Below are 24856 nucleotides of genomic sequence, written 5' to 3' on the forward strand. Positions count from 1 at the left end.
ACTACCAATGTAGGTGGTATCCTTAACCAGTATGGGTAATTCATGACTGAATGTGAGGCTTGATGGCACTTTCATGTATAAAATGCAAGAACTCTCTATTCAAGTTCTGGAGTTATTGATCAAGATACAATATTGTATTCAAATTTTAAGGTCCATCTTCAGGAAGCTAATCTTTTTTTCCGAATAATTTTGAGATGAACAGTTATTTCAACATTTGCATTTATATTTGTAAGAGGCCAGCTATAACATGTTTTACCTTTTAAATGGTGTGAGGTTTAACTTTAATTACAGTTTTTGTTTTGGGGGTTTTTTTTTTTTTTGGCCGCACTGCGGGGGTTGAACCTGGGCCACCGCAGTGAAAGGGCCCTAGCGTAACCACTGGACCGCCAGGGAACGCCCTAACTTTCATTATAGTTTTTAAGTTTTTGTTTTTAGTATTTAATTACCCAATGGAAAGCACCATATATACAGATATATGTATATATGTAACTTGTATAGGTAACGTATTTTCTATACATTACAAATTACGATACTAGTTACTCAAGGTTAAGTTCTCTGTAGGATCATTTCAATAACTCACACCTGTTAACATGAAACAAAATTTTAATATTTGGCTCTTACAAGATCTTTTACAATAGCTCAAAGATAGAGGGATGTAACGAGTCTTATCATTCCAATCTACCCAATGTAACTAGCTTGTTACCCAGACACCAGTTCCCCTACACTTTTTCCACCACTTTGGAAAAACGGACTACAACGAAACCTAGCGCCTCTTGAGCAGTTTCATTCATTCCATGAATAAGTAGGCACTTTGTAAGGGACGTGCTTCACCTTTTAGCCAGGCCTTTTTTACCCTTTTGGGGGCACAAAGCGCCCCTGCCGGCTGATAAGGAAATTCCGTAAACTTCAATCCCCCTCCTCTCTGTTTCTGCCCGGCCCACGAAAGCAGGAGCATCACAAAATTCCCAGCCTGGAGCTTGGGTATTACCCACCCAAGCCTAGTGACGAGCCCTCACAGTGTCGCCCGGGCTTCAAAGGTTGAACCGTGTTAACCTTAGGCGGTGGGGTCCGACCTAGCTGAATCCATCACGTGGCCGCAGGAGCCCAATGACCGAGACCCACGCTTTCCAGGCCGCCGCAAGTGCTCACAGAGCCGGAGCTTGCGCGACGCCCCGCCCCGGCCGCACGGTGCACCCGCGTTAATCCTCCCATGAGGTCCCAGCCGCTGGGGCTGCGGGTTCCTACCGAGCATTGTTTCCGAACTTGGCCAGGAGAGCGTTTCCAGATTGGCTTTCTCTGGAGGCGGGCTGAGGACTCATTTGAGAATAGGACTACTTCCTGAAGCGCGAGACAGGAAGTTATCTGGTATGTCTGTAGTCCCGTGGGGAAAGTACTGGCTTCCGCTTTGGTGACGGCTAGAGCAGGCGGTGGGTCGGCGGACTGGCTGTTTGGTCTCGCCGCAGCTAGGGGTCCGTTTCCATCGCAGCACCACGGCCCCCTCCTCCAGCCCAGACCCCGGCGAGGCTGCCCGGGGGGCTCCTTCAGGCTCCTTGACGCCGCTCCAAGGGGCATCTACCTGGCCATCGCCTGGGCCTCCCGCCGGGGGACTGACTCCCGGCTTCAGCACTCAGGGCCACAATAAGAGGTGCCCTTATCAACCCGCGCCCTGCCCCCCTCCCTGAGCCATCGAGACCCTGGTCCAGAGCGACAGCCTAGGACCTGGGACTAGACGGATCCAAGACGCTAAGCCCTGGCCTCCTACAGACGGGGCTCTGCATCGTCTCTGATATGTCACCCACCATCTCCCACAAGGATAGCAGTCGGCAACGACGGCCAGGGACTTTTAACCACTCTCTAGATATGAAGAGCGGTCCTCTGCCGCCGGGCGCCTGGGATGATAATTATCCAGAGTTGGTTGACGGGGAAGGGGACCAAGAAGCTTTTTTGCGGGATATCGGCGCTAGTGACTTCTCAAAACCCCCACGGAGCTGCCGGGCGGAATTAAGCAGCATTTTGCTGTTACTCTTTCTTTACGTGCTTCAGGGCATTCCACTGGGCCTGGCGGGAAGCATCCCACTCATTTTACAGAGCAAAAACGTTAGCTATACAGATCAAGCTTTCTTCAGTTTTGTCTTTTGGCCCTTCAGTCTCAAATTGCTCTGGGCCCCGTTGGTTGATGCGGTTTACTTTAGGAACTTCGGTCGTCGCAAATCTTGGCTTGTCCCTACACAGTATATACTGGGACTCTTCATGATATATCTCTCCACTCAAGTGGACCATTTGCTCGGACATACAGATGGCAGAACCCCCGATGTGGTTGCTCTCACTGTGACATTCTTTTTGTTTGAATTCCTGGCAGCTACTCAGGACATCGCTGTGGATGGTTGGGCGTTAACCATGTTATCCCGGGAAAACGTGGGTTATGCTTCTACTTGCAATTCAGTGGGCCAAACAGCCGGTTACTTTTTGGGCAATGTTTTGTTTTTGGCCCTTGAATCTGCCGACTTTTGTAACAAATATTTGCGGTTTCAACCTCAACCCAGAGGAATCGTTACTCTTTCAGGTAGTGTATTTAATTTATTATGCTGTTAGGTTTATTGTACGTTTATGAATCCTTTCGACAGTGTGTGTGGTGTTAGAAGGAACCATTATTTAATGTACTGGAAATCATTCTATGGGAGATAATCCGAGGTAAGTTTTCTGTTCTACTAAAATGAGTTTCAGCCAGAATGATTACATAGAGCAATCATAATTGATCAGTATTCTGAACTGAGCAGAGGAAGGCAACCCAGTAAACATTGTTGTGTCATAGCAAACAAAACTCTGAGTCTAGGGATACCTTGGCACTTGCCTAATAATACTCAGATGCACATTTTTTAGAAGACTGGCTAGTGTGAAGACATGAGCCCAGCCTTATTTCAGAATTTTCCTTTCGTCTTTTGTTAGACTGAGGTTTCTAGCTCCATGTTTTCTGGTCCATTTCTACCCCTACCCTTATACCAAGAGCCCTCATGTAGCCTTCTGGTGAATAGAACAGGGTTAATTCATTTAAGCATTAATGAGCAGGCTAAGTGACAGTGTTCAAAGGGCCTCCTGTGATTAAAGCCAAGTCCCGCCCACAAGAAGAACTTGCCAGTCAGACTTGGCATTTGCTGTTGTTGAATTACAAGATTTCATGAAATGGGTAAGTAGAGTTCCAGAATGCACAAAACACCAGGTGAAAATGCACTGAAGCAGCAAAGTACAGAAAGATACAAGACAGTACAGGCAGTGTTCAAAGTGCCTGAAGCAGTCATTGTGGGGCCTGATTTTGGACAATGATGCTGAAAGAAAGGTTTTAACCAAATTAAAGGTTGTTGACCAAATTCTTTAGTTGCTGTGAGTAAGAGTTTAAAGTTTATCCCGTAGGAAATTGGATGTAAATTCTACAGATTTCCCCCTCTTTCAGCATGAGCACAATACAAGGCCGGTAAGGTTTTCTGTTTTTTTGTTTTGTTTTGTTTGTTTTAACTTTCCTAACAACTGAGAAACAGTAAATTACCAATATCAGGAATGACCAACACTGGGAATATAGTAGAATTCTTCATTCTGGTAGTGATGATCAATTTAGGTGACTGTCTCTTGAAGTTTAAACAGCTAAACTTGCTCTCATTTTCCTAGTACTAGGGGATTCCCAATAGGGTAAATGTCAGGGCAAGGTGTGTGGTGAGGGAAGTTTAAGGGCTATATCATAATATTCAGGGAAGGGAGGAAGGGATTCCCAACTATATTACTGAAATCATATACAGCCCCTCCACACCCCTACACCCTATAAGTGATCCCCTTTCTACCTCCTCAAACTGCCAGTGAGCCACTACTACTGATGAAATAATAGTTATACTTTTCCTCAGTTGGTTTACGGCCAAAAATGGTTGAGAGATATTGCTGTGCACCTAGACAGATTTGTCTCTGAGTGTTCTGGGGTCCCACTCCTGCTATATGGATAATTCTCTGCTTACAAATACTTCATGAATGCATCGTTGCTTTTTTATGTGTCTTGCTTTTCCTTTTTTACTGGGACTGTTCATATCACCAAAAAGGGCTAATAGGATGATGTGTTACTTAACATGGGAAACTCTCAATAAATAAATCAAGATTGAAGAGACTGTGGAAACTAAATTACTAAGTAAGTTAGAGCTTTCTCACAAGTGTGATAAAAGAGTGATTAATAAAATATCATTCCAGAGAATGCCATTAACTGTTCCCCTATGGGAAGATCAAAATTGAGCCACTGGATTTTTATTTACACTGATTTATTATTTTGAATAGCTGTTTGTTCTGGAATTTGAACTTTGTTCTCCAGGAAATTGTAAAAATAGTTTACTTTTTAATAAGTTAAGAGTTGAAGAGTCCTGCATTTTCATTCTCCTTTGTATGACAGTACATATCACATTTATAGGTTTTTTTTGGAACTTAGTATAACTAAGAGTAACCAGTGGCTTTGAGGAATTTAGAGAGCACAGAAAGAATCATGAAGGAAATACAGCTGCTTAGGTAATAAAAGAAGAGGCAAACACTGAGGCAGATGTTTACAAAATGAGGAAATTAAAAAGAGGCATAATTATTTTTTAAAATTCTGAAATACGTTCTGTTATTAGCACTTTGTTTTGCGTTACAGATACACAGAGATAGAATATATTGAGAAAGAACAGTTTTTGCAATCTAGAAAGCAGTAATCTAAATAGTAAATTTAGAACAGGAAGGAGAGGATGAAAACACAGTCCCTTAGAAAGAAAACCTTGATTATGCTGAGATTGGCTTTTTGGTACCTTCAGGGATACAGAACAGTCCTTAACTCAGAGGTAGCCTTTTTTTGCTCCTGCCCCCTTGGTTTTCAAGGATCTTTAATAGCAAAAAGAGATAACCTTTTAAGCTTCAAGCAATGTGAGAGTAACCCAGTAGGACACAGAGATTAGAACGTAAAGTTTTATGCCTTGAAAAGATCATATATTTCAGTTCCTCATTCTTACTGATGAGGAAACTGATCAGGAAATTGTAACTGGCTAGTTAGAGGTAGAGATAGATATACCTACAGCTTAGGTTTCCTGACTCCTTATTTGGTGATTTTCCTCCATTTGGTAGGAAACTAGGAAAAACTTCAAAAAAAAAAAAAGCCTCAAAACCTGAATATAATATGTGCTGATTGGGCTTTTCTATAAGAGAAATCAGCACTCTGACTGCTGATGTCTAAAACACATCAACATGCTCCCAGAATGCCAGATGCCCAGAAGTGACAGACTAAGGGTTTCTTGTTGTTGTGTTGTTATTTTGATTTTAAAGTGACCCATGTCATTCATTTACTCAGCATTGAATGCCTGTTTGGTACTGGTCATGTGATAGATGTTACAATTTGATGAATAAAACCTGGACATTCTCTGCTTGCAAGGAATTTATAGTGCAGATTTGCAAACCAAAATGATGAGTTGGTGCAGGACTGTAGGTATTGGAGGGGACAGTGATGACCTGAAAAACTCATTCCCTTTTAAAGGCGGGTAGCTTCAACTCCAGTAAATTGTTCTCTTGTGGCAGTAGGATCCCAGGATTGCTAGATATTATGAGTATTCAGGAGAAGCTGGAAATTCCCTTTTTATTTCCTCATTTTAAAAACATTTGCTAGAATCATGAAATATGTCCTGAGGCCAGATCCAGCCTGAGAACTGGTAGTCGAGGCCTGCTCCTCTAGAAGTAGTGGTAGGGACTTCCCTGGTGGTTCAGGGGTTAAGACTCAGTGCTTCCACTGCAGGAGCGCAGGTTCGATCCCTGGTCAGGGAACTAAGATCCCATATAACACGCATGGCATGGCCAAAAAACGGGGGAAAAAAATTAGAAGCAGTGGTAACAGTAATGAATAGAAGTGATTGGCATGGGAGCAGTATATTTGGGTTTTGAGACAGGGAGCAGGATAGTCTGATAGTGGAGAAAAGGGCCAAACATATTAGAGCTATGAATCTGTTTATCTCTAGATAGGCCTGCACATATAGGAGTAAATCAGAGAAAAATGAAATGATGCTTTGAAAAAACAGATGCTCTAAGTATGAAGGTAATCAAACTGATGATAATAATAGTAAAAACATTATTTTTAAGACATTTATGCTTTGAGAGAGAGAGTGCTGAATTCTGACCACTAGACCACCAGGGAGACTCATGATATTCATGCTTTCAATTAGGAAGAAAGCAGGACCATTAATTCTGACTTAGTGACAAATTTCTTTGTCTTGCTTTCTGAAGCAGTACTCATTAATATATTTTACGTGACTAGAAATGCTATTTAGAATTTGGGCAGAACTAACTGACCCATTTCTAGATCAGTTATTCTTATATAGACTGTAATACGTTCTTTAGCATCTAAATCTAGGCTTGAAACATTCCCTTACATTCTCAAAAGATAAAACTATAGAGATAGAAAACAGATCAGTAGTTGCTAGGGGTTGTGGATGAGAAGGTTACTATAAATAAATAGTATGAAGGAGTTTTGGGGGTGTTGAAACTGTTCTGTAATGATTTGAATTTATGCATGTGTTAAAATTCATAGAACTGTACACCAAAAAATTGTTTTACTGTATAATTACTTAAGATTTCTAAAAATTTTTTAAAGGAATCCATTACCTTACAAGTTAATCCCTGGGTAAATATCATACACAGTATATGATATACAGTCCTTGAGTTTCACTCTATTTTTGCCTTGAGTGGAACAAATTCATAAATCTGGTGGATCTCACATCTCAGTATAGACAAAGGAAGAAGTGAACTTCTTTTCAAATGTTAGGGCCCTAGTAGTAAAGTGAGATAGCTGGGAATACTGGGGCTACTAGATTCAGGAGAGATTAAATATTAAAAACTGGAGACCATACCCCAGAAAGAAGGTTTAAAGCCTTTTTCCTTTTTAAAACAAAGCAAAGGAGAAATGGTACTGTATGCTTTCCTTGTCCAGTAAAGAACTGTAGAATAGCTTTTGTGGATGGGGTGCATAAAAGCCAATTTACAAAATACACTGTAAACCAAAAAAGTATTTGATTTTATTTGGCATATGTCTTACTCTGAATTTCACTTCTAACTTTATTGAAATTTATTTGGAGGCCAATTGAATTAGCCTTTACTATGTAAATTTATCAACAAAACAGTCAGAACCTCACTAATTACAAGCAGTCTCCTACTTTCATTTATAGTGTTCCTGAAAACTATAATTTAATTGGAGAAAGCAAAATAGACTTACCTAATACAAGATGTTTTCCTAGGAAATTAAAAATGAAATATAAGGACTTTACTGGTGGCACAGCAGTTAAGAATCCGCCAGCCAACGCAGGGACACGGGTTCAAGCCCTGGTCCGGGAAGATCCCACACGCCGCGGAGCAATTAAGCCCGTGCGCCACAACTACTGAGCCGCGCACCTAGAGTCCATGCTCCGAAACAAGAGAAACCACCGCAATGAGAAGCCCGTGCACCGCAACGAAGAGTAGCCCCCGCTTGCCGCAATTATAGAAAGCCCTCACGCAGCAACGAAGATGCAACGCATCCAAAAATAAATAAATAAATTTATTTTTTTAAAAAATGAAAAATATAAAACCCCTGATTCCACCTGTTCTTTTAAATACAATTTTGGATAAATGTTGCATTTTATACATGTCCTTTTCATTCTTTTTATTATTTCATATTTTTTAATGTGGGGTTTTTATCTTACTATATATATCTTAGTATAGGAGGTCACAAATACATATTTTTGTTTTTAATTTTTATTGGGGTATAGTCGATTTACAATGTTGTGTTAGTTTTAGGTGTACAGCAAAGTGAATCTGTTATACATATACATATATCCACTCTTTTTTAGATTCTTTTCCCACATAGGCCATGACAGTATTGAGTAGAGTTCCCTGTGCTATACAGTAGGTTCTTATTAGTTATCTATTTTATATATAGAATTGTGTATGTGTCAATACAAGTATGTATTTTATATGTGAGTATGCATGCTGAAACATTTATTAAGGATGGGGTGCACATTCAAAAAGCAAGATGTTTTTTCCGTTACAGAATTTCTATTTCTTGGTTTGGTGTTATCTAAGAAAAATATTTTTAATTTAATTTCTTCCCTTTACTTTTATTTATTTATTTATTTGTGGCTGCATTGGGTCTTCATTGCTGCATGTGGGGGCTACTTGTTGCGGTGTGCGGGCTTCTCATTGCGATGGCTTCTCTTGTTGCGGAGCACGGGCTCTAGGCACGCTGGCTTCAGCAGTCGTGGCATGTGGGCTCAGTAGTTGTGGCTCACGGTCTCTAGAGCGCAGCTTTAGTAGTTGTGGTACACCGGCTTAGTTGCTCCGCGGCATGTGGGAATCTTCCCAGACCAGGGATTGAACCCATGTCCCCTGCATTGGCAGGCTGATTCTTAACCACTGTGCCACCAGAGAAGTCCCTTCCCTTTACTTTTGAACACATGATAGCTGAAGTCCAATCATCATCAGTTAAGGCTCCAGAATACATGATTCAAAACACCTACAGATTTCTTTCTTTTTAGATATTTTATATTGTCTTGTATTTGAGACCTACATTTCTTATTCCTAGTACAGTCATAGAACTTTTGCATTCTTAAATTTCCCATTAGTTTTTAAAAACTTTATTTAAATAGTAATTATGGATTCACGGGAGGTTGCAGAGAAATGTTTAGAGAAGTCCATGCACCCTTCCCCTAGCATCCATTGTTAAAATCTTATTACATAACCATAGTACAATATCAAAACCAAGAAATTGACATTGGTACAATCCATAGAGCTTATTTAGATTTCACTAGTTATACATATATTCATTTATGTGTGCGCGTGTGTAGCTCTATGTAATTTTATCACATGTGTAGCTTTATATAACCTCCACCACTACTATCAAAATACTCAACTGTACCATCACCACAAAACTCTTGTGTTGCCTCTTTACAGCTATACCCATTTCCTCTTCTCCATCCCTAATCCCTGGCAGCCACTCATCTGTTTTCCATCTTTATCATTATGTTATTTCAGAGATGTTACATAAATGAAATCATGCAGTATGTATCCTTTGGAGGTTGACTCTTTTCACTCTGAATAATTTCTTTGAGGTTCATCCAAGTTGTTGCATGGATCAGTGATTTGTTCAGTCTTATTGCTGAGAAATATTCCATTTGTTAGAAATACCACAGTATATTTTACCACTCATCCATTGAAGGCAATTTGAGTAGTTTCCAGTTTTTGGCTATTGCTATGTGAAAATAAGTCTTCATTTCTTTCAGATAAATGCCCAAGAGTACAAATGCTTGTTTACGTTAAGTGCATTTTTACCTTTGAAAGCGACTGCCCAATTTTTTTCTGGAGTGGCTATGTCATTTTATCTTCCCACCAGCAATACGTGAGTGATCCAGTTTCTCTGCATCCTTGCCAGCATTTCATGTTACCATTATTTTTCATTTTAGCTATTCTGATGAACCCTGCCTCTTCATGTGATAGTTTGGAATGCTCACTGTCAGCTGTTTTATAAAAGTCTGAATTCAGCTTTCAGCTTACAAAAAGTGATTTAGGGGTGTCAGGATGTAGGTTGTACAAAAGCTGAACGCAAGAACCTCCTATCATAGCATCAGAGTAGAGATAATGTCATACATGTTTAATTAAAATGGATTTTGTGCTTGGCTTGAACATATTTTAAAAAATGGAAAGAGTGATTCATTTCCATCTATTCAGTGATACAGGCCCCAGATTTAGCATGAGGTGGGAGCATTGAATCTATTGGCCTCTCAGCTTCAGTCTTGCATCCTGGGCTGAGTTTAAGTCTAGTGTTTTGGGACAACAGGGATCTTGCTAGTCAGACAGCTGCTTAATCTAGTGCTTGATTGAAGAAACCATTTCTTCTACCCCAGAGGAGAACCTGGCATTGTTGGAGTTAATGAAAAAGTATGTGATCTAAAGATGGCACCTTCCTAAGGGGTTAGGAAAACCAAACTCTTAGGAAGCTTTCAAAATTAGCTTTGTATTTAGTTAATTTTTGCATTGCATGCTGTCTTTCAAAAATCTAATCCCCAAATAAGATATCACTATATTGTATTATAATCGAAAGAGAATTTTCTGGGAGTGCTCCTCAGTATAGATATTTCAAGCAAATGTTTAAAAGGGAGAGATTTGTGACATAGCAGAAAATTCTGTTTCTTGCTAAGACTTAGCTGGAGACCCAGGGCCAGATACATAGTATATCTATTTCAGTTTCTTCCATTGTGAAAGAGCAGTGGACTGATGATAGGTGTCTAAATTCCCTTCATGCTCTAACTTGTGAAGTAGAGAAAGCTGTACTGAAAGCAAGATGAAAGGAAGGCCTGAGGGTTATTTAGAACAGAAACTGAAAGTTTGTTTTCCTGCGACTTCTGACGGACTAAAGTTCATTTCCATAGTGTGAGAGTTAGAGAGAGAACCTGTCCTGAGCCAAGGATGGTTGTATCAGACAGTGCTTCTTAATTTTTCTACCTCTTCTGATGGTGGAAGAGAATGAACCTGTACCACGAAGGGTCTGGGAGCTCGGTCCAAAGCCTTGAAAGCTTGAAAATTTTTTGAAATCTTATGTTTTATCTTTAAAATTCATGGAAATTTTGCCTTCTCTATAATATATGTTTTTCATGAAAATGTTTCTTTCTAAGTTATTGAGTAAATGAACTGTTTAGGAAGATGAACCATGTTTGATTTGCATACCCTATGGCATACCACCATATGGGGAGATGGAGATGGGGAGGGGGGAATACAAGTAACCAGTTCAAAGAAGTATTCTTAAGTGTCTGTGTTCCAGACTTCTTGATTGGAGCTACAATAAGCACCTTTTTTCTCAGGTGTATCTGTTTAGTAGGAAGACAGCCTACTTGCAGTAGGTGTTTCTGAGCATCTGGGTAGTATAATGAAGAACATTCTTGTTTTAGAGTCAGATCTGAGTTTGAATCCCACCTCTGGCACTTCCTGGTTTGTGATTCTTTGTTTATTTGTATAAAACAGGAATAATAATGCTTGTCTTGGAGAGTGAGTTTGAAGGTTATTGCCCTGTCCTGTGTCTTGCTTTGGCGTAATAGGAGCTCAGGTGCTGGCTATTATATCCTTTTTGATTACTGGTGCATTGTTACATGCTCTTAATTTTTGCACTCATTGGAGCATTAGGTAAGATCTAGTAGCCACTTCAGAATATTTAACTTGTCTTACAGGTCTTTGCACAAAATCGTGTTTAAGAAACTTGAACATCAGCTCTGACATCTTAATCATACATATATATGTCACAATGCTTTTGCAGATAAAATATATAAATCAGAATCAACCAGAATGTTAATAATGAAATATTTAGATTATTCTTGCTAATAATATCTTTTTAGTGGTTGGTATATCAGACTATGGTTGTTCTGTAGGACCCAAGCAGTATTAATAAACAATAGCCAATAGTCTAAGAATAGTATTTATGGTAATGGCATTCATAAATCTTAATACATTTTCTGGCAGTGGTTAAGCCTCTCTTTCTGAGCCATTACTTCATTCTTCAGTCTCTGTGAGCAATGGAAAGCCTTTGAATGAGGGCTCTGAATGACCTATTGTCACTACTTTCTTCTTTCTTTCAGACTGTTATCTTACCCTCAAAGCACAAAGAAATTAGAAATAATCTTATCTGCAAACAATACTGAAACCTGTTTAACTTGTTCTTAATCTTTTTTCCCTTTGTACTGGTATCACGGAGTTTAAATTCAGATGAAGATTTTGTTCATTAAAATTGGGAGAATAGGGGCTTCCCTGGTGGCGCAGTGGCAGTGGTTGAGGGTCCGCCTGCTGATGCAGGGGACACGGATTCGTACCCCGGTCCGGGAGGATGCCACATGCTGCGGAGCGGCTGGGCCCGTGAGCCATGGCCGCTGAGCCTGCGCGTCCGGAGCCTGTGCTCCGCAACGGGAGAGGCCACAACAGTGAGAGGCCCGCGTACTGCAAAAAAAAAAAAAGATCCTGCAAGCCTTGTGGCGCAGCCAAAAAAAAAAAAAAAAATGGGAGTGTATACTAAGCAAATTAAAAAATTTCTTTGCTGAAAGTAGTATATAACTGAAAACTTTTAATTTTCACTTAACGTTTTTTAAAAATTTATTATTCTTATTTATTTATTTTTGGCTCAGTAGTTGTGGCATGTGGGCTTAGTCGCTCCACAGCATGTGGGATCTTCCTGGACCAGGGCTCAAACCCATGTCCCCTGCGTTGGCAGGTGGAGTCTTAACCACTGCGCCATCAGGGAAGCCCCTTGTGCTGGTGCTGCCAGCATCATGACAGAGGATCATACTGAGTATCGCTAGCCTGGGAAAAGATCAAAATTCAAAGTACAGTTTCTACTGAATGCATATTGCTTTCACACCATCATAAAGTTGAAAAATCTCAAGTGAGACCTTCATAAGTTGGGGACCATCTGTATAAATTTCACATTATGGAGAAAAGAATTCACCTCAGAATACAAATTTCTGTATGTGTTTGAAGCAGTTTAGCTTCTTTAATTTGCAAAATTTGAATAGCAGAGCCTTGTTTTTGGTTAGGCTTGTGGAGACTACATAATTAGCCAATTCTAATAGATTCTTAATTCAACATTAATTTTAAAAAGTCTTTATATAGGCACTGTGAAATAATGGAAGGAGTATGAATCTCAAATTCAGAAGATTTAGGTTCAAGTTCTGCCTGTTAATAATTTGACCTTTGGCAAAGGTTTAAATATTCTGAGCTTTTCCTTGTCTCTGCATAGTATAATAATGCCTACTTTGCCTGTCTCACGTGTTTACTACAAAAATCAAATGAAATAACTTATAAGAAAGGAACATTTAAATACTAAGGTGAATTTGGTCTATGCATGAGGGAAGTTGATCTAAATGAATGATGCTGTCTGCCTCCATCGTAAGTGAGAGTTAAGCTGTAGTGACCCAGCACAGCAGCCGAGCAAGACTGAATACAGAGGAAACCCTGACTCAAGAATGGTAGACCTTTTTTTGGAAAAAGGTGACTAGGCTTCATGAACAGTCAGTTATGCTGCATGAGCAATAAAATAAAAAGCAAACATATTTAAAACTGAATATGATTTTAGAATGTTAGAGCTAGAAAACATCTGGGATTTTCTAGGGAACTCCTCTTATTTTACAGATGAAGAAACTGAGGGTTATCCACTAAGTTTTGTTTTTTTTAAAATAAATTTTATTAGAATAATGAAAAATAATACATGCGGATAACCATAGGATACACACATAGGAATTTAAAGGTAAATTTTATATTTTCAATATGAAACAAAGTACATATCTCATGGAGATATATTTCTAGAGATGCCATGAAACAATAGAGTAATAATCTTGAAAATGAAAAGTATCGGAACATAATATAGGAATTACTAAATAATAAAAAGGTTCAACTCCATTACATGTAGCATAAAATACAGGTATTGGAGAAAGTTTTATAGAGACAAAATAAGATGCATTTGTTAGGGTGGTTAAGGAGACACAAGTTTTTGAAATCAGTTGTATGAGGCACTGACTTAAAATATAATATCAGGCAATGTAACCTCTCAGCCTGTTTCTTCATCTGAAGATTGGGGCTAGTAATAACTTCCCCTTTTGTACTATTGTAGTAAAGGAAATGATATGTGTAAGATGCTTAGCACATTTATGGCACATGGTATGCACTCAAGAAATGGTGCCTCTATTATTACTATTATTTTTAGCTGTTATGCAGAATCTTCCAGGACATTATTCACTCCCTCCGCTTAATTTGTTTGCAATATGGGCTCACGGTCCAGGCATCTTTCACTGAAACAACCCAAATAGTACTCTTCATGTGTCTTTTTTGTGCATCTACAAGTACGAGAAAATTACTTATGTATCATAGTATTGAAAGAGAAGGTTATTCTTAAACAGATTAAAAACAAAGTTTAAAAACAAAAGGCAGAAAGTCTAATGTAAATGATCATCTGTTTGTTGTTTAAGTTGTCAAAATTTAATAAAGAACTGAAATGGTTTAAGTGCTTAAGAAGTATGACTTAAGATGGATCTTATGGGATATGAAAATCATCTCCTGCCCTTAAGCAGTTTCCTTGAATAAAATGACACAGCAGGTGTCACAGTTTGGTAACTTTTATTTCATTCAACCCACTAAACCCTTTCCTTGTTAAGTATCACTGTCTATGTAATGTATGTTTAACAGAGACAGGACTGTCTTATTCATCTGCTGTGCCTCATCTGGTGCCTTGAACATGACAAGCCCTATGTGTTCATTTTTTTTTTAACAGATTTTAGTTGAGGAAAAGTTGTGTACAGAATTATTTAGTATCAGTGAAGACATGTTATTTCAAAGGTTAATTATACATTTAAAACATTTTTAATTTCAGACTTCCTTTTCTTCTGGGGAACTGTATTTTTGATAACAACAACTTTAGTTGCCCTTTTGAAAAAAGAAAACAAAGAAGTATCAGTAGGAAAAGAAGAAACCCAAGGGATCACAGATACTTACAAGCTGCTTTTTGCAATTATAAAAATGCCTGCAGTTCTGACATTTTGCCTTCTGATTCTAACTGCAAAGGTAAGAGATTTATAAAGCAAATTCCCCATTCTGTTACAATTAACAATATCATGGAATACTTCTGTTGCCTTTTCGTAAGTCCCTTTCCAGTAATAGAATTTAACAATAAAAACTAATATACTTTGTTTACTAAATGTGTTTTAAAAGGTGTGATGATATCAAATCAAACATAACTTCAAAGTAAGCTAAATGTCTTAAGATCTTGAAAAAAATTATGCCAATTTGAAGTACTTCTAATAAATGTGAGTTTTTAAATGAATGATATTAATGCTTGGAATGGAAATGAATACCTTAAAAAAATAATAGCTCTCTACTGTTAGAATGAGTATATACCTAATGTCAAAGGTATTAAAATTATTTACTTAGAATGTAATTTACAAAGATATGGAAATGTATGGTTATTAGAAGTCCATTTAAAAATCAGTTGGATTATTTTAAAATGTTAGAAGGAAATATACTATCAAATAAAGGGGGGTTTTGGTGACTTTTTAAGAATTCTGTATGTTTTCTGTATTAAGATATCTTAATTTTATAGTTCTAAAACATTTTAAAGAGATTATGTTAGAAGAAAAGTAAGTATATTTTGTTATAGTGAACTATTGCTAGTATTGGAATTAATATCCTAAAATATAAAATCAGTTATAGGATTTTCATATTATATTTAAACCTATCAACATAAACACTTTCACAGCTATCTTTTGATAACCCTAAAGTAAAAATTACAGCCTCATTGTTTTGAAGTACTGAGTTTTTCCTCCTCTCTAAGGATAAGGAGGGTTACATTTTTAGGAAATGTTAGGAAGGTTTAAACTTAAGGTTCAACTTTAGAAATGCTAAAAGTTTCAAGGAAGATAATAGTATTATCTAATTATATCATTTAGAGATAACCATTGGTAACATTTTTGGTATATTTCCCTCCAGCCTCCTTTTTTCCCCTATGTATGTATGTGTGTGCATGCACATGTGTGTACATAAACTTGACATATATAATTAATACATTAATTATAATTAAGAATTAATATTAATATATATACACACAAATACTTCAAAAGTGGAATTGGATCATACTGTGTATAATTTTTTATTTTGTTATTGTCTTATTCCATATTCCTGTATCATTAAATAATATTTTATAATATACTTTTTAATAGCTATAAATTGTCACAGTATATAAATTTGCCATAGTGTACTCATTTTTCTATTGTTGTATATTTAATTTGCCATGCATTTTAATTATAAAAATGTACTAGTGAATATTTTTGTGTGTAACTCTTTGGTGTTCTGAATATTTCCTTCCAATAGATTCTTAAGTGAGGAATTAATGGATCAGTGAATATGATTGTTAAATTGCTTTTTAAAAGATTTTAATAATAAATTATACTGTCACCAGCAATGTATAAGGAGTTGCTTCAAATACAGAGTCTAGAATCCCATGTTCCCCCTGTAGAGTAAACCTCACCAAAAGTAACATCTCTCCTAACTTTTAACACCATAGATTAGTTTTCCCTGCTTTTGAGTTTTATATAAATGGAATATCCAGTATGTATTCTTATGTCTAGCTGTTGTGCTCTTTCACTCAACATCATATTTGTATAATTTATCCATATTGTTATTTATAGCAATAGTTTGTTCATCTCATTGCTTATAATATTCCATTGTATGAATATGCCACAATTTATCCATTCTATCAACAAATGTTTAGGTTATTTCTACTTTTGGACTATTATTAATAGTGCTTCTATGAAATTTCATGTAAATTACTTTTGGGGAACATAGGTGAACATTTCTGATGGGTAAATACCTGGGAGTAGAATTGCTGGTCATTAAGAAAAGCATAGTATATACTGCCAAACAGTTTTCCAAAGTCATTGTTCCAATTTTCTCTACCACCAGCACTGTAAGGGAGTTCTAATCACTACGCAGCCTTGAAACCACATGTATTGTCTTTTCAATTTTAACCTTTCTGGTGGGTGTGTAGTGGCATCTCATTATAGTTATAATTTGCATTTCCCTGATGACTAAAGAAGTTGAGCATCTTCTCGTATGATTATTGGCCATTTGAATATCCAGAGTTACCCTTCTCTTTAAATTTGTAGAAGTTTTATTTTTTATATATCCTGGATATGAGTTTTTTTATTAGATATGCGTATTACAAATATCTCCTGTACCACTTTTAAGACAGAGTAAATGTTGAAGTCGGTTTGTATATCTAATGTTTACAAAGAGAATGTGTTAAGTATAAGTGAAATTCTTTTCTGGACTTAAATGAAATATCTCTGACCTTTAATTTTTTATGTGAAATTTGCTTTTTGGCTCCATTCCGAGAAGTTAAAGTATTTAAAAGTATTTAAAGTAATATTTATCATTAAAAAAATTTTTTTTATTTGTATATTTTCACACTTACTGAAAATTTACTTGTATAGTTGAAAGAATGTCCATATATGTTTATCTAAATTCTGTGATTTTTAACATTTAGCTCCACTTTCTTTATTCTGTAAATTGTGCTATTTTACATATTTCTTATGAAGTATTTGAGAGTAGTTTGTACATATCATGTCCCTTTATCCGTAAATACCTTAAGTATGTATCTCCTAAAAACAAGTACTTTCTCTTACAAAGCCACAACTTAATAAAAAATTAGGAAATTTCAATTGATATAGTACTATTTTCTAATCACAGTGCATATCCAGATTTCACCAGTTGTCCCCAGAGCAGCCTTTATAACTTTATTTGTTCCTGGTCAGGGATCCAGTTCAGGATCACACATTGCATTTAGTTAGTATGAGCCTTTCTTTGTCCTTCACGACCTGGACACTTTTTTAAAAAAAATTTATTATTTTATTTTATTGGCATATAGTTGATTTACAATGTTTTGTTTCAGGTGTACAGCAGAGTGATTCAGTTATACATATACAATATATTTATTCTTTTTTAGATTCTTTTCTCATATAGGTTATCACAGAATATTGAGTAGAGTTCCCTGTGCTATATAATAGGTCCTTGTTGGGTATCTATCTTATACATAGTAGTATGTGGTGACCTGGACACTTTTAAAGAAGACAGACCAGTTATTCTGTAGAATGGCCTTCCATTTATGTTTGTCTAATGTTTCTTCATGTTTAGGTTCGTGCTGTGTATTTATGTCAGAAATATCATAGAAATAATACTGTGACATCTTCAGGGAATTATATCAGGAGCCATATCATGTCCCTTTATCCATTAAATATTGTTGTTAACCTTGATTACCTTGTTAATCCATTGCAAAGTTACTATTTTTCCTTTTGTAATTAAAAACTAATTTGTGGGGAAATACTTTGAGACTATCTAAATATCTTATTTCACCTCAAACTTTTACCCACTACTTTTAGCATTCTTATTTGTTTTTGTTGTTTTTAAGAATCAATTTAACTATACCTTTTCTTACCCCTCATTTAACTCAACCTCTTAGATATAATGTTTTCTCAGAATTATTTTTGAAAAGCTAGGTGACTTTTTGGAAATTTTATTGTCAGTCAGAAATCATCAAAAATGTGTATGGTTTGTGGCAATGATGCTTCATTTTAACCAGATTTATTTGGAGTCAAAGGCTTTTCTTTTAAACTTAAAATATACAAATCAGTAGGTTTGGACTTGGACTCTGTTTATTGTAAGATATAGAACTTTTTGAAATGGAAATTTAGTTGTAATTAAAATTACAGTTCCTAAGAGTGCTGAATTTTCACTTGTTTTTACTTCATATTGTTAGTAGACCATAAGGGCAAAGTGTACCTCCATAACTTGATTGCTGTACCAGATATAATAATATGATACTTACTTGTAACTGACATGGGTCAATAATGAGACTGAGGTTCTTAAATTACTTACTTATGCTTGGAGGAAAATATTTCATAAGTCACAAATTAAAATATTTTTTTGTTTTTATATTGCAGATTGGTTTTTCAGCAGCAGATGCAGTAACAGGACTGAAATTGGTAGAAGAGGGAGTACCCAAAGAACATTTAGCCTTATTGGCAGTTCCAATGGTTCCTTTGCAAATAATATTGCCTCTGATTATCAGCAAATATACTGCAGGTCCCCAGCCACTAAACATATTTTACAAAGCCATGCCCTACAGGTAAAAATGAAATGAAACCTTACTAAATAAGAGAGGTTAAATAAGGAGCGGTTATCAGTATCACTAATATCTGTGTATAGAGTGTATATGGGAAAAGGCTTGAAAAACATCTTTAACTTCAGTATCATTTATATGCACTTTTATCTCTTTTTAACTTCCTAACAGGTTTTAGATACAGGCTTCTTTCATATGGTAGGCACACAGATTTCTGTTTTTGTTATTGTTTTTTAACCTAAAATGGAGGTCAGCTCCACCTTTCTTTCTTTTTCTATAGATTATTGCTTGGATTAGAATATGCTCTACTGGTCTGGTGGACTCCTAAAGTAGAACATCAAGGGGGATTCCCTATATATTACTATATTATAGTGCTGCTCAGTTATGCGTTACATCAGGTAAGCTTGCCATGGTTTTTCCCAGGAAGTAAACTGTCCTATGTAAAATAAAGAAGTTCTTCTACAATTGCCTTAAAATGATGATAATAAATTTTAAGATTTAAGCACGAATCTGTTTCTGAAGAAATTACTTGACAGTGAACTTTAAACCTTGTGGATTTTATTTTTTATATTTTTATTTTTTGGATTTTATTTTAATGAGTTTTATTCATAGAAAGAGAGTTTCTTCTTCATTCACTTCATTTTTTTTTCTTTTGTTCATTCAACAAATATTTGTTACATTTCAGAATTTATCCCAAAGTTAATTAAGAATTCTACCCTTGCTAAGTATCCCTCAGTTCATCCCTAGATTAGGGATTCTTTCCTTCTTCTAGTCCCGGTATTTTCTTTTTTCTGAAAGTATTGAGAAATAATGACAGCTTCTAGATTATACGTCCCAGGTTTTTGGTTTAGATTCTGTATTAAATTTTTCTTTCTTTCTTTTCCTTTCTTTCTTTCTTCCTTCCTTTCTTTCTTCCTTCCTTCCTTTCTTTCTTTCTTTCTCTCTCTTTCTTTCTTTCTTCCTTTTTCTTTCTTTCTTTTTCTTTCTTCCTTTCTTTCTTTCTTCCTTTCTTTCTTTCTCTTTCTCTCTTTCTTTCCTTCCTTTCCTTTCCTTTCTTTCTTCCCTCCCTGACCTGGGATTGAACCCAGGCCCTTGGCAGGAAAGCATGGAGTCTTAACCACTGGACCACCAGGGAATTCCCTGTATTAAAAATTATGACTTATTCTTTGTGGTTTTGGAAGCTGGGTGTTAATCTGCTTTTTTTTCTTTATTAAATGTTTGTAATCCCCAAAAGAACTGATCTCCACTTTTCCATAGTCTCACCCAAACTGCTGTTGCAGAATGGGTTTTTCTTTCCCTGGGAATAAATGGTTCAAATAAATGGCAGATGCCCAGTAGTAACCTTTGGGACTCAGTTGCAGTTATTGCTAATGTGTGTTTCAGATTCACTTTGGACCTATAGTACCTAGTTTAAACTCTTTGAAAATTATATTTACCAACTCCTCACTGCTTTTAACTGAAACCTAAAAATATGACTACCAGTTAACCTCAGTAATTTTTTGCATACATTTATATCATTTAGGAGAATTCCGTAGTGGATCATGTCTGACTAGCTGTATGTAAAAACACTGAGGCTAAGGTGTCAAATATAATTTTTTTTCTGTTTTGCACATAGTTAATGCTAGGTGCCAAATTGAAGCTAAGAGAAGTAGTTTAGCTTAGTAATGCTTCACTTCTTGAGTAAGTAAAGAAAAATATGATGTAGTTGTCCAAAAATCATTTGTTTGGCTTTGGATTTCATTAGAGAATTTTCCAAAGTGTAGTCATCGAAACTCAGAAAACCAGATGCTTTGTGGTAAAAATATTATAAGGCCAAGTAAATTTGAGAAATGATACATGACATAACCCCTCTTTATGTAGCATCTTAATCATTCCTTCAGCAAATATTAAGTGAATACACCTATTCCATGCCAGGAACCATTGTAAGTACTAAAATAAAACAGTGAATAAATCATGCCAGAATCCCTGCCCTTAAGATTATATTCTAAAGGCTTTCAGGAGGCGTACAGTCTAATTTTGTGTAACTTAGTGTTTCTCAGTCTTATTTGACTTTGGAACTCCTTTTTCTATGAACATCCCATGGAACAGTATTCAAAGGAATTCTATTTTAGAAACATGGGTTGTTTTCATGTTCCTAAATGAAGGGTTAATTCTTGCCTCTCAAGGAGATTTTTCTCTTTAGTTTGTCACATAAATTTTGAATTATATACATATAATTATATATTCATATTCCCTTTGAATATTTGAGTGCTTATATGTATAATACATATATACTATACACACATATGATATATTTAGGTATAGTGTAAATATAGTGTTTTGCTTATTACTATATGGATCTTTCAATACTACCTCATCTGTCATTCTCAGTTGAGCCTTCCTTGACTACTTGTGATAAAATTAATCTCCCATATATTTAGGCTCTGATAGCACAATGTGTGTACTTCTTTTTTCAATACTTACCACATTTCATCATAACTATTTATTCCCTATTTTCCCAGCTTAGAATAAATTCTTCAAGGGCACAGAGGGACTGTGTCTTATTCATCTTTGTATTGCCATGACCAGACATTAAAGCCTGGCTTGTAGTAGGTGCTCAATAAATGTTTGTTGATTGAGTTTAATAAGAGTCATGAAAATTAATTTTCTGGTTTATGCTTTCAATGTTCTTAATTTAGACCATAGCTTTTTAAAGTCTAATTGTACTGAAGATGTTTTACATTTTCCCTGTAGGTTACATTGTATAGCATGTATGTTTCCATAATGGCTTTCAATGCGAAGGTTAGTGATCCACTTATTGGCGGAACATATATGACCCTTTTAAATACTGTGTCTAACCTGGGAGGAAACTGGCCTTCTACGGTAGCTCTTTGGCTGGTAGATCCCCTCACAGTGAAAGAGTGTGTAGGAGCATCAAACCAGAATTGCCGAACACATGATGCTGTTGAGGTAAGTATGTTGCAATTTTAGATAATGTTAAGGTAATATTAAGATATTAATTTCCTCGTTTTTGCCTCTAGAAGTACTACATCTTTTTAAAATTGTATCTGCCCATAGTTTCTAATAGCTTTTTCTTTCCCATCATAACTGAGGGTATAAACACACTCACATCAGTAAGTGAAGCTCACTTGAAGTTGCTTCTCAGCAAGGGAGGAGCAGTCTCTCTCTCCTTCACCTTGTGTACCATTGTCCTTATACACTAGGCATTTAATAAATGCATGATTAATAGCTAAGGTATATAATGATATAAGAAGGAGAGTTCCATTGGCTATTCATATAACAAATGGTGTTAAAACTGAATGGTTAGTAGTTTGTTGATAAATTATTTCAAAGTAACAATAACCCACTTCTGGAGTAAATTCCTTGGAAATTTCCTCACATTTCCAAATATGAAAAGCTGTATCTTGAAAATGAATATTGTTTACAGCAAGAGCTGAAAATTCTTTTTAATACTGTTAGTAGCATTAGAGAGATTAAGATGCATTAACTTGTTTTGTCACTTGGAGTGAATGAAATGTTTTAACAAAAGTATATTTTGATTAATCCTTTAAATAACAAAGCAGAAACGTAATTGCTGAATACTTCCATTTTGAAATTGTGGAGTATTTATTGATATTATAATTTTATTTTTACAGCTTTGCAAAAAACTCGGTGGCTCATGTGTTACAGCACTGGATGGTTATTATGTGGAGTCCATTATTTGTGTTTTTATTGGATTTGGTTGGTGGTTCTGTCTTGGTCCAAAACTTAAAAAGTTACAGGATGAAGGACCATCTTCATGGAAGTGCAAAAGAAGCAAGTAATGCATTCACTACTGGACATTCTAAAAAGGTAACTCTAGTTTAGTTTTAACTCAGAGAGTTATGATAATCAGTGTACAGGAGTATAAAATATTATTTTAAACAGGAAATTATTAATATAAAATGTCAAATGGTTAAAAATATAGAGACCTCTCTGTATATTTAAATATACTTTTCCTTGCCTTGTCAATGTATTTAAAGTTTACTTAAGGTCAGGAAATTGGTACTAAAACAACTTTTCTGATCTTGTTATTTGATTTATGTCTTTTTAATTTACTGACCAAAGCATGTTTTAAGCTGCAATGCAGTAGTCATGGGTGGTAACCATGCAGTCAAGTATTGTTATCAGTACCTATCATTGAGCTATATTAAAATGTTTGGTAAAATATATTAAATGGAACAGAGCTTGATATTCAGGTACTAACTACAACTAGTTTGGCCTTGTTGGCAGTTAAATCTTATTTTGAATTGTAAATTGGTTAAATTTGTTGTGGAATTTGTTGAGAAGAGAATATAAACTACTGAAAAACCATTTTAGTTTTAACTTTTCTGACCATAACCACATTGTGCTAATGAATCTGTGTTAAAAAGACTATTTTAAATGTATTTCCTGCTTTTGTAAGCATTAAAGACTTATAGGAAGATTATTCAAACTATTTTTTATAAAATGAAAGCTATGACTTTTATTGGTTCCCCTCCCCCTTCCCCCTTTTGAAAGATATTTTGATTACTTGTTAATTTTACCGTAAAGCTTACATATGGTTTTTTGTCATAAGTGCTTCATGGCACATGGACAGCTCACAAGTGGTTCAAATTTAATGTTGTATGTATGTTCATGGCAAAGTTTTGAAAATAAAAATTAAACGTTTTTCTTCAAGTAGTCTTCTTTTTATTATTGAGAGAAAAACAGTAAAACTTACTGATTAAGAAAAATTTAAATGAATAATAGTGTAATTTTAGAAACTGTTCTGAAGAGAGAGACAAAGACATTTTGTGCCTTTGACAAATAATGTGTTGGAAAAAGATTTCTTAATTAAGCACTGTACTAATGAGAAAAGCTCTCACAATTATACCCAATCAGGTACTATGTTTCCTCTTATTAAAACACATCCTTCTGTTTGTAAACTATAGTTTCTGGTGGGGAATTGCTATCCCAGGAGAATTAAGCTTTTGAGTACTTTAGCAATTTCCAACATATTATATGTACCTGGTAATAAGGTTCTTTGCATATTTTGTGTTGTATGGTACTCAGACTCTTTAGAGATTACATAAAGCCTTCAAAAGTTAGAGAAAAAGAGATATTAAGTTGACTCTTATTTTTTTTTAACATCTTTATTGGAGTATAATTGCTTTACAATGGTGTATTAGTTTCTGCTTTATAACAAAAGTGAATCAGTTATACATATGTCCCCATATCAGTTGACTCTTATTTAATAATTATTATCTTTGTGGGAAAATACATACTAATGTTTGATTTTGTTAATTTTATAACATAGGTTGAATTTTAGAGTGGGGTTTTTATAAGTAATGGAGGATAAAATGGGTGGGAAAAAATGGCACTCAGCATCTGAAGAAAGATAGAGGCAGTGGCTTCTAGAAATCATGCATTGCCATTGGAAAGCCTGTGTTGGGCATCACTGTCAGATCCTGAAGATTCACCTGGAAAATCGTCCTAGAGACATCCCAAACCATAGACTACAGTACTTTGTAACGTGTGTTGTCCTTTGTCATGTATTATAATCAAAATGTTTACATGAATAAAGAAAACCTACTAACTCTCATATGTGAAATGTATTTTAATTTTGTTTTTTTGTTGTTGTTTTTTTTGCGGTACGCGGGCCTCTCACCGCTGCGGCCTCTCCCGTTGCGGAGCCCAGGCTCCGGACGCGCAGGCTCAGCGGCCATGGCTCACGGGCCCAGCCGCTCCGCGGCACGTGGGATCTTCCCGGACCAGGGGCACGCACCCGTCTCCCCTGTATCGGCAAGCGGACTCTCAACCACTGCGCCAGCAGGGCAGCCCTGTATTTTGGTTTTTAACTTTTGTATTAAGAAGCTCACATTGCCATAATTACCTTTATCTTTTCCCCATATTATTACAAATTATACATACTTTCAAACGTACTTTAAGTTTATAAATCATTGATGACTTGAAGTTTTAAAATGTATTTTAAGCCTTAACGGTAAGGTGAAAGCCATTCCATTAATTACACTTGCTCTAGAAATGAACACTTGCTTTGAATTGTAGTCATTTGGTTATTTGGATACATGCTTGTAAGGTTTGCCAAAAAAATGACTTGTTAATATCAATGTTGCATACACTGATCACTGATGGCATCTTATAAAT

At 36.0% G+C, this 24856-nt stretch overlaps 1 protein-coding gene across 2 annotated transcripts; it reads left to right on the forward strand.

Annotated features, from left to right (window-relative positions):
* Positions 1-1226: 1226 nt before the first annotated feature.
* Positions 1227-24385, forward strand: SLC33A1 (solute carrier family 33 member 1). 2 transcript variants are annotated; one of them, XM_060011256.2, is made up of 6 exons: positions 1240-2563; positions 14414-14604; positions 18534-18718; positions 18993-19110; positions 21446-21661; positions 22348-24383. In XM_060011256.2, the coding sequence occupies exons 1-6, from the start codon at positions 1789-1791 to the stop codon at positions 22513-22515; spliced, it is 1653 nt and encodes a 550-aa protein (XP_059867239.1). In that variant the 5' UTR covers positions 1240-1788; the 3' UTR covers positions 22516-24383. The 2 variants fall into 2 exon arrangements, with proteins under 2 accessions (XP_059867240.1, XP_059867239.1); XM_060011257.2 differs by lacking the exons at positions 14414-14604; positions 18993-19110 and having other exon boundaries at positions 1227-2563; positions 22348-24385.
* Positions 24386-24856: the final 471 nt, after the last annotated feature.

Source organism: Delphinus delphis, chromosome 4, assembly GCF_949987515.2.
Source record: "Delphinus delphis chromosome 4, mDelDel1.2, whole genome shotgun sequence".
In the NCBI taxonomy this organism is placed as follows: Eukaryota; Metazoa; Chordata; class Mammalia; order Artiodactyla; family Delphinidae; genus Delphinus; species Delphinus delphis.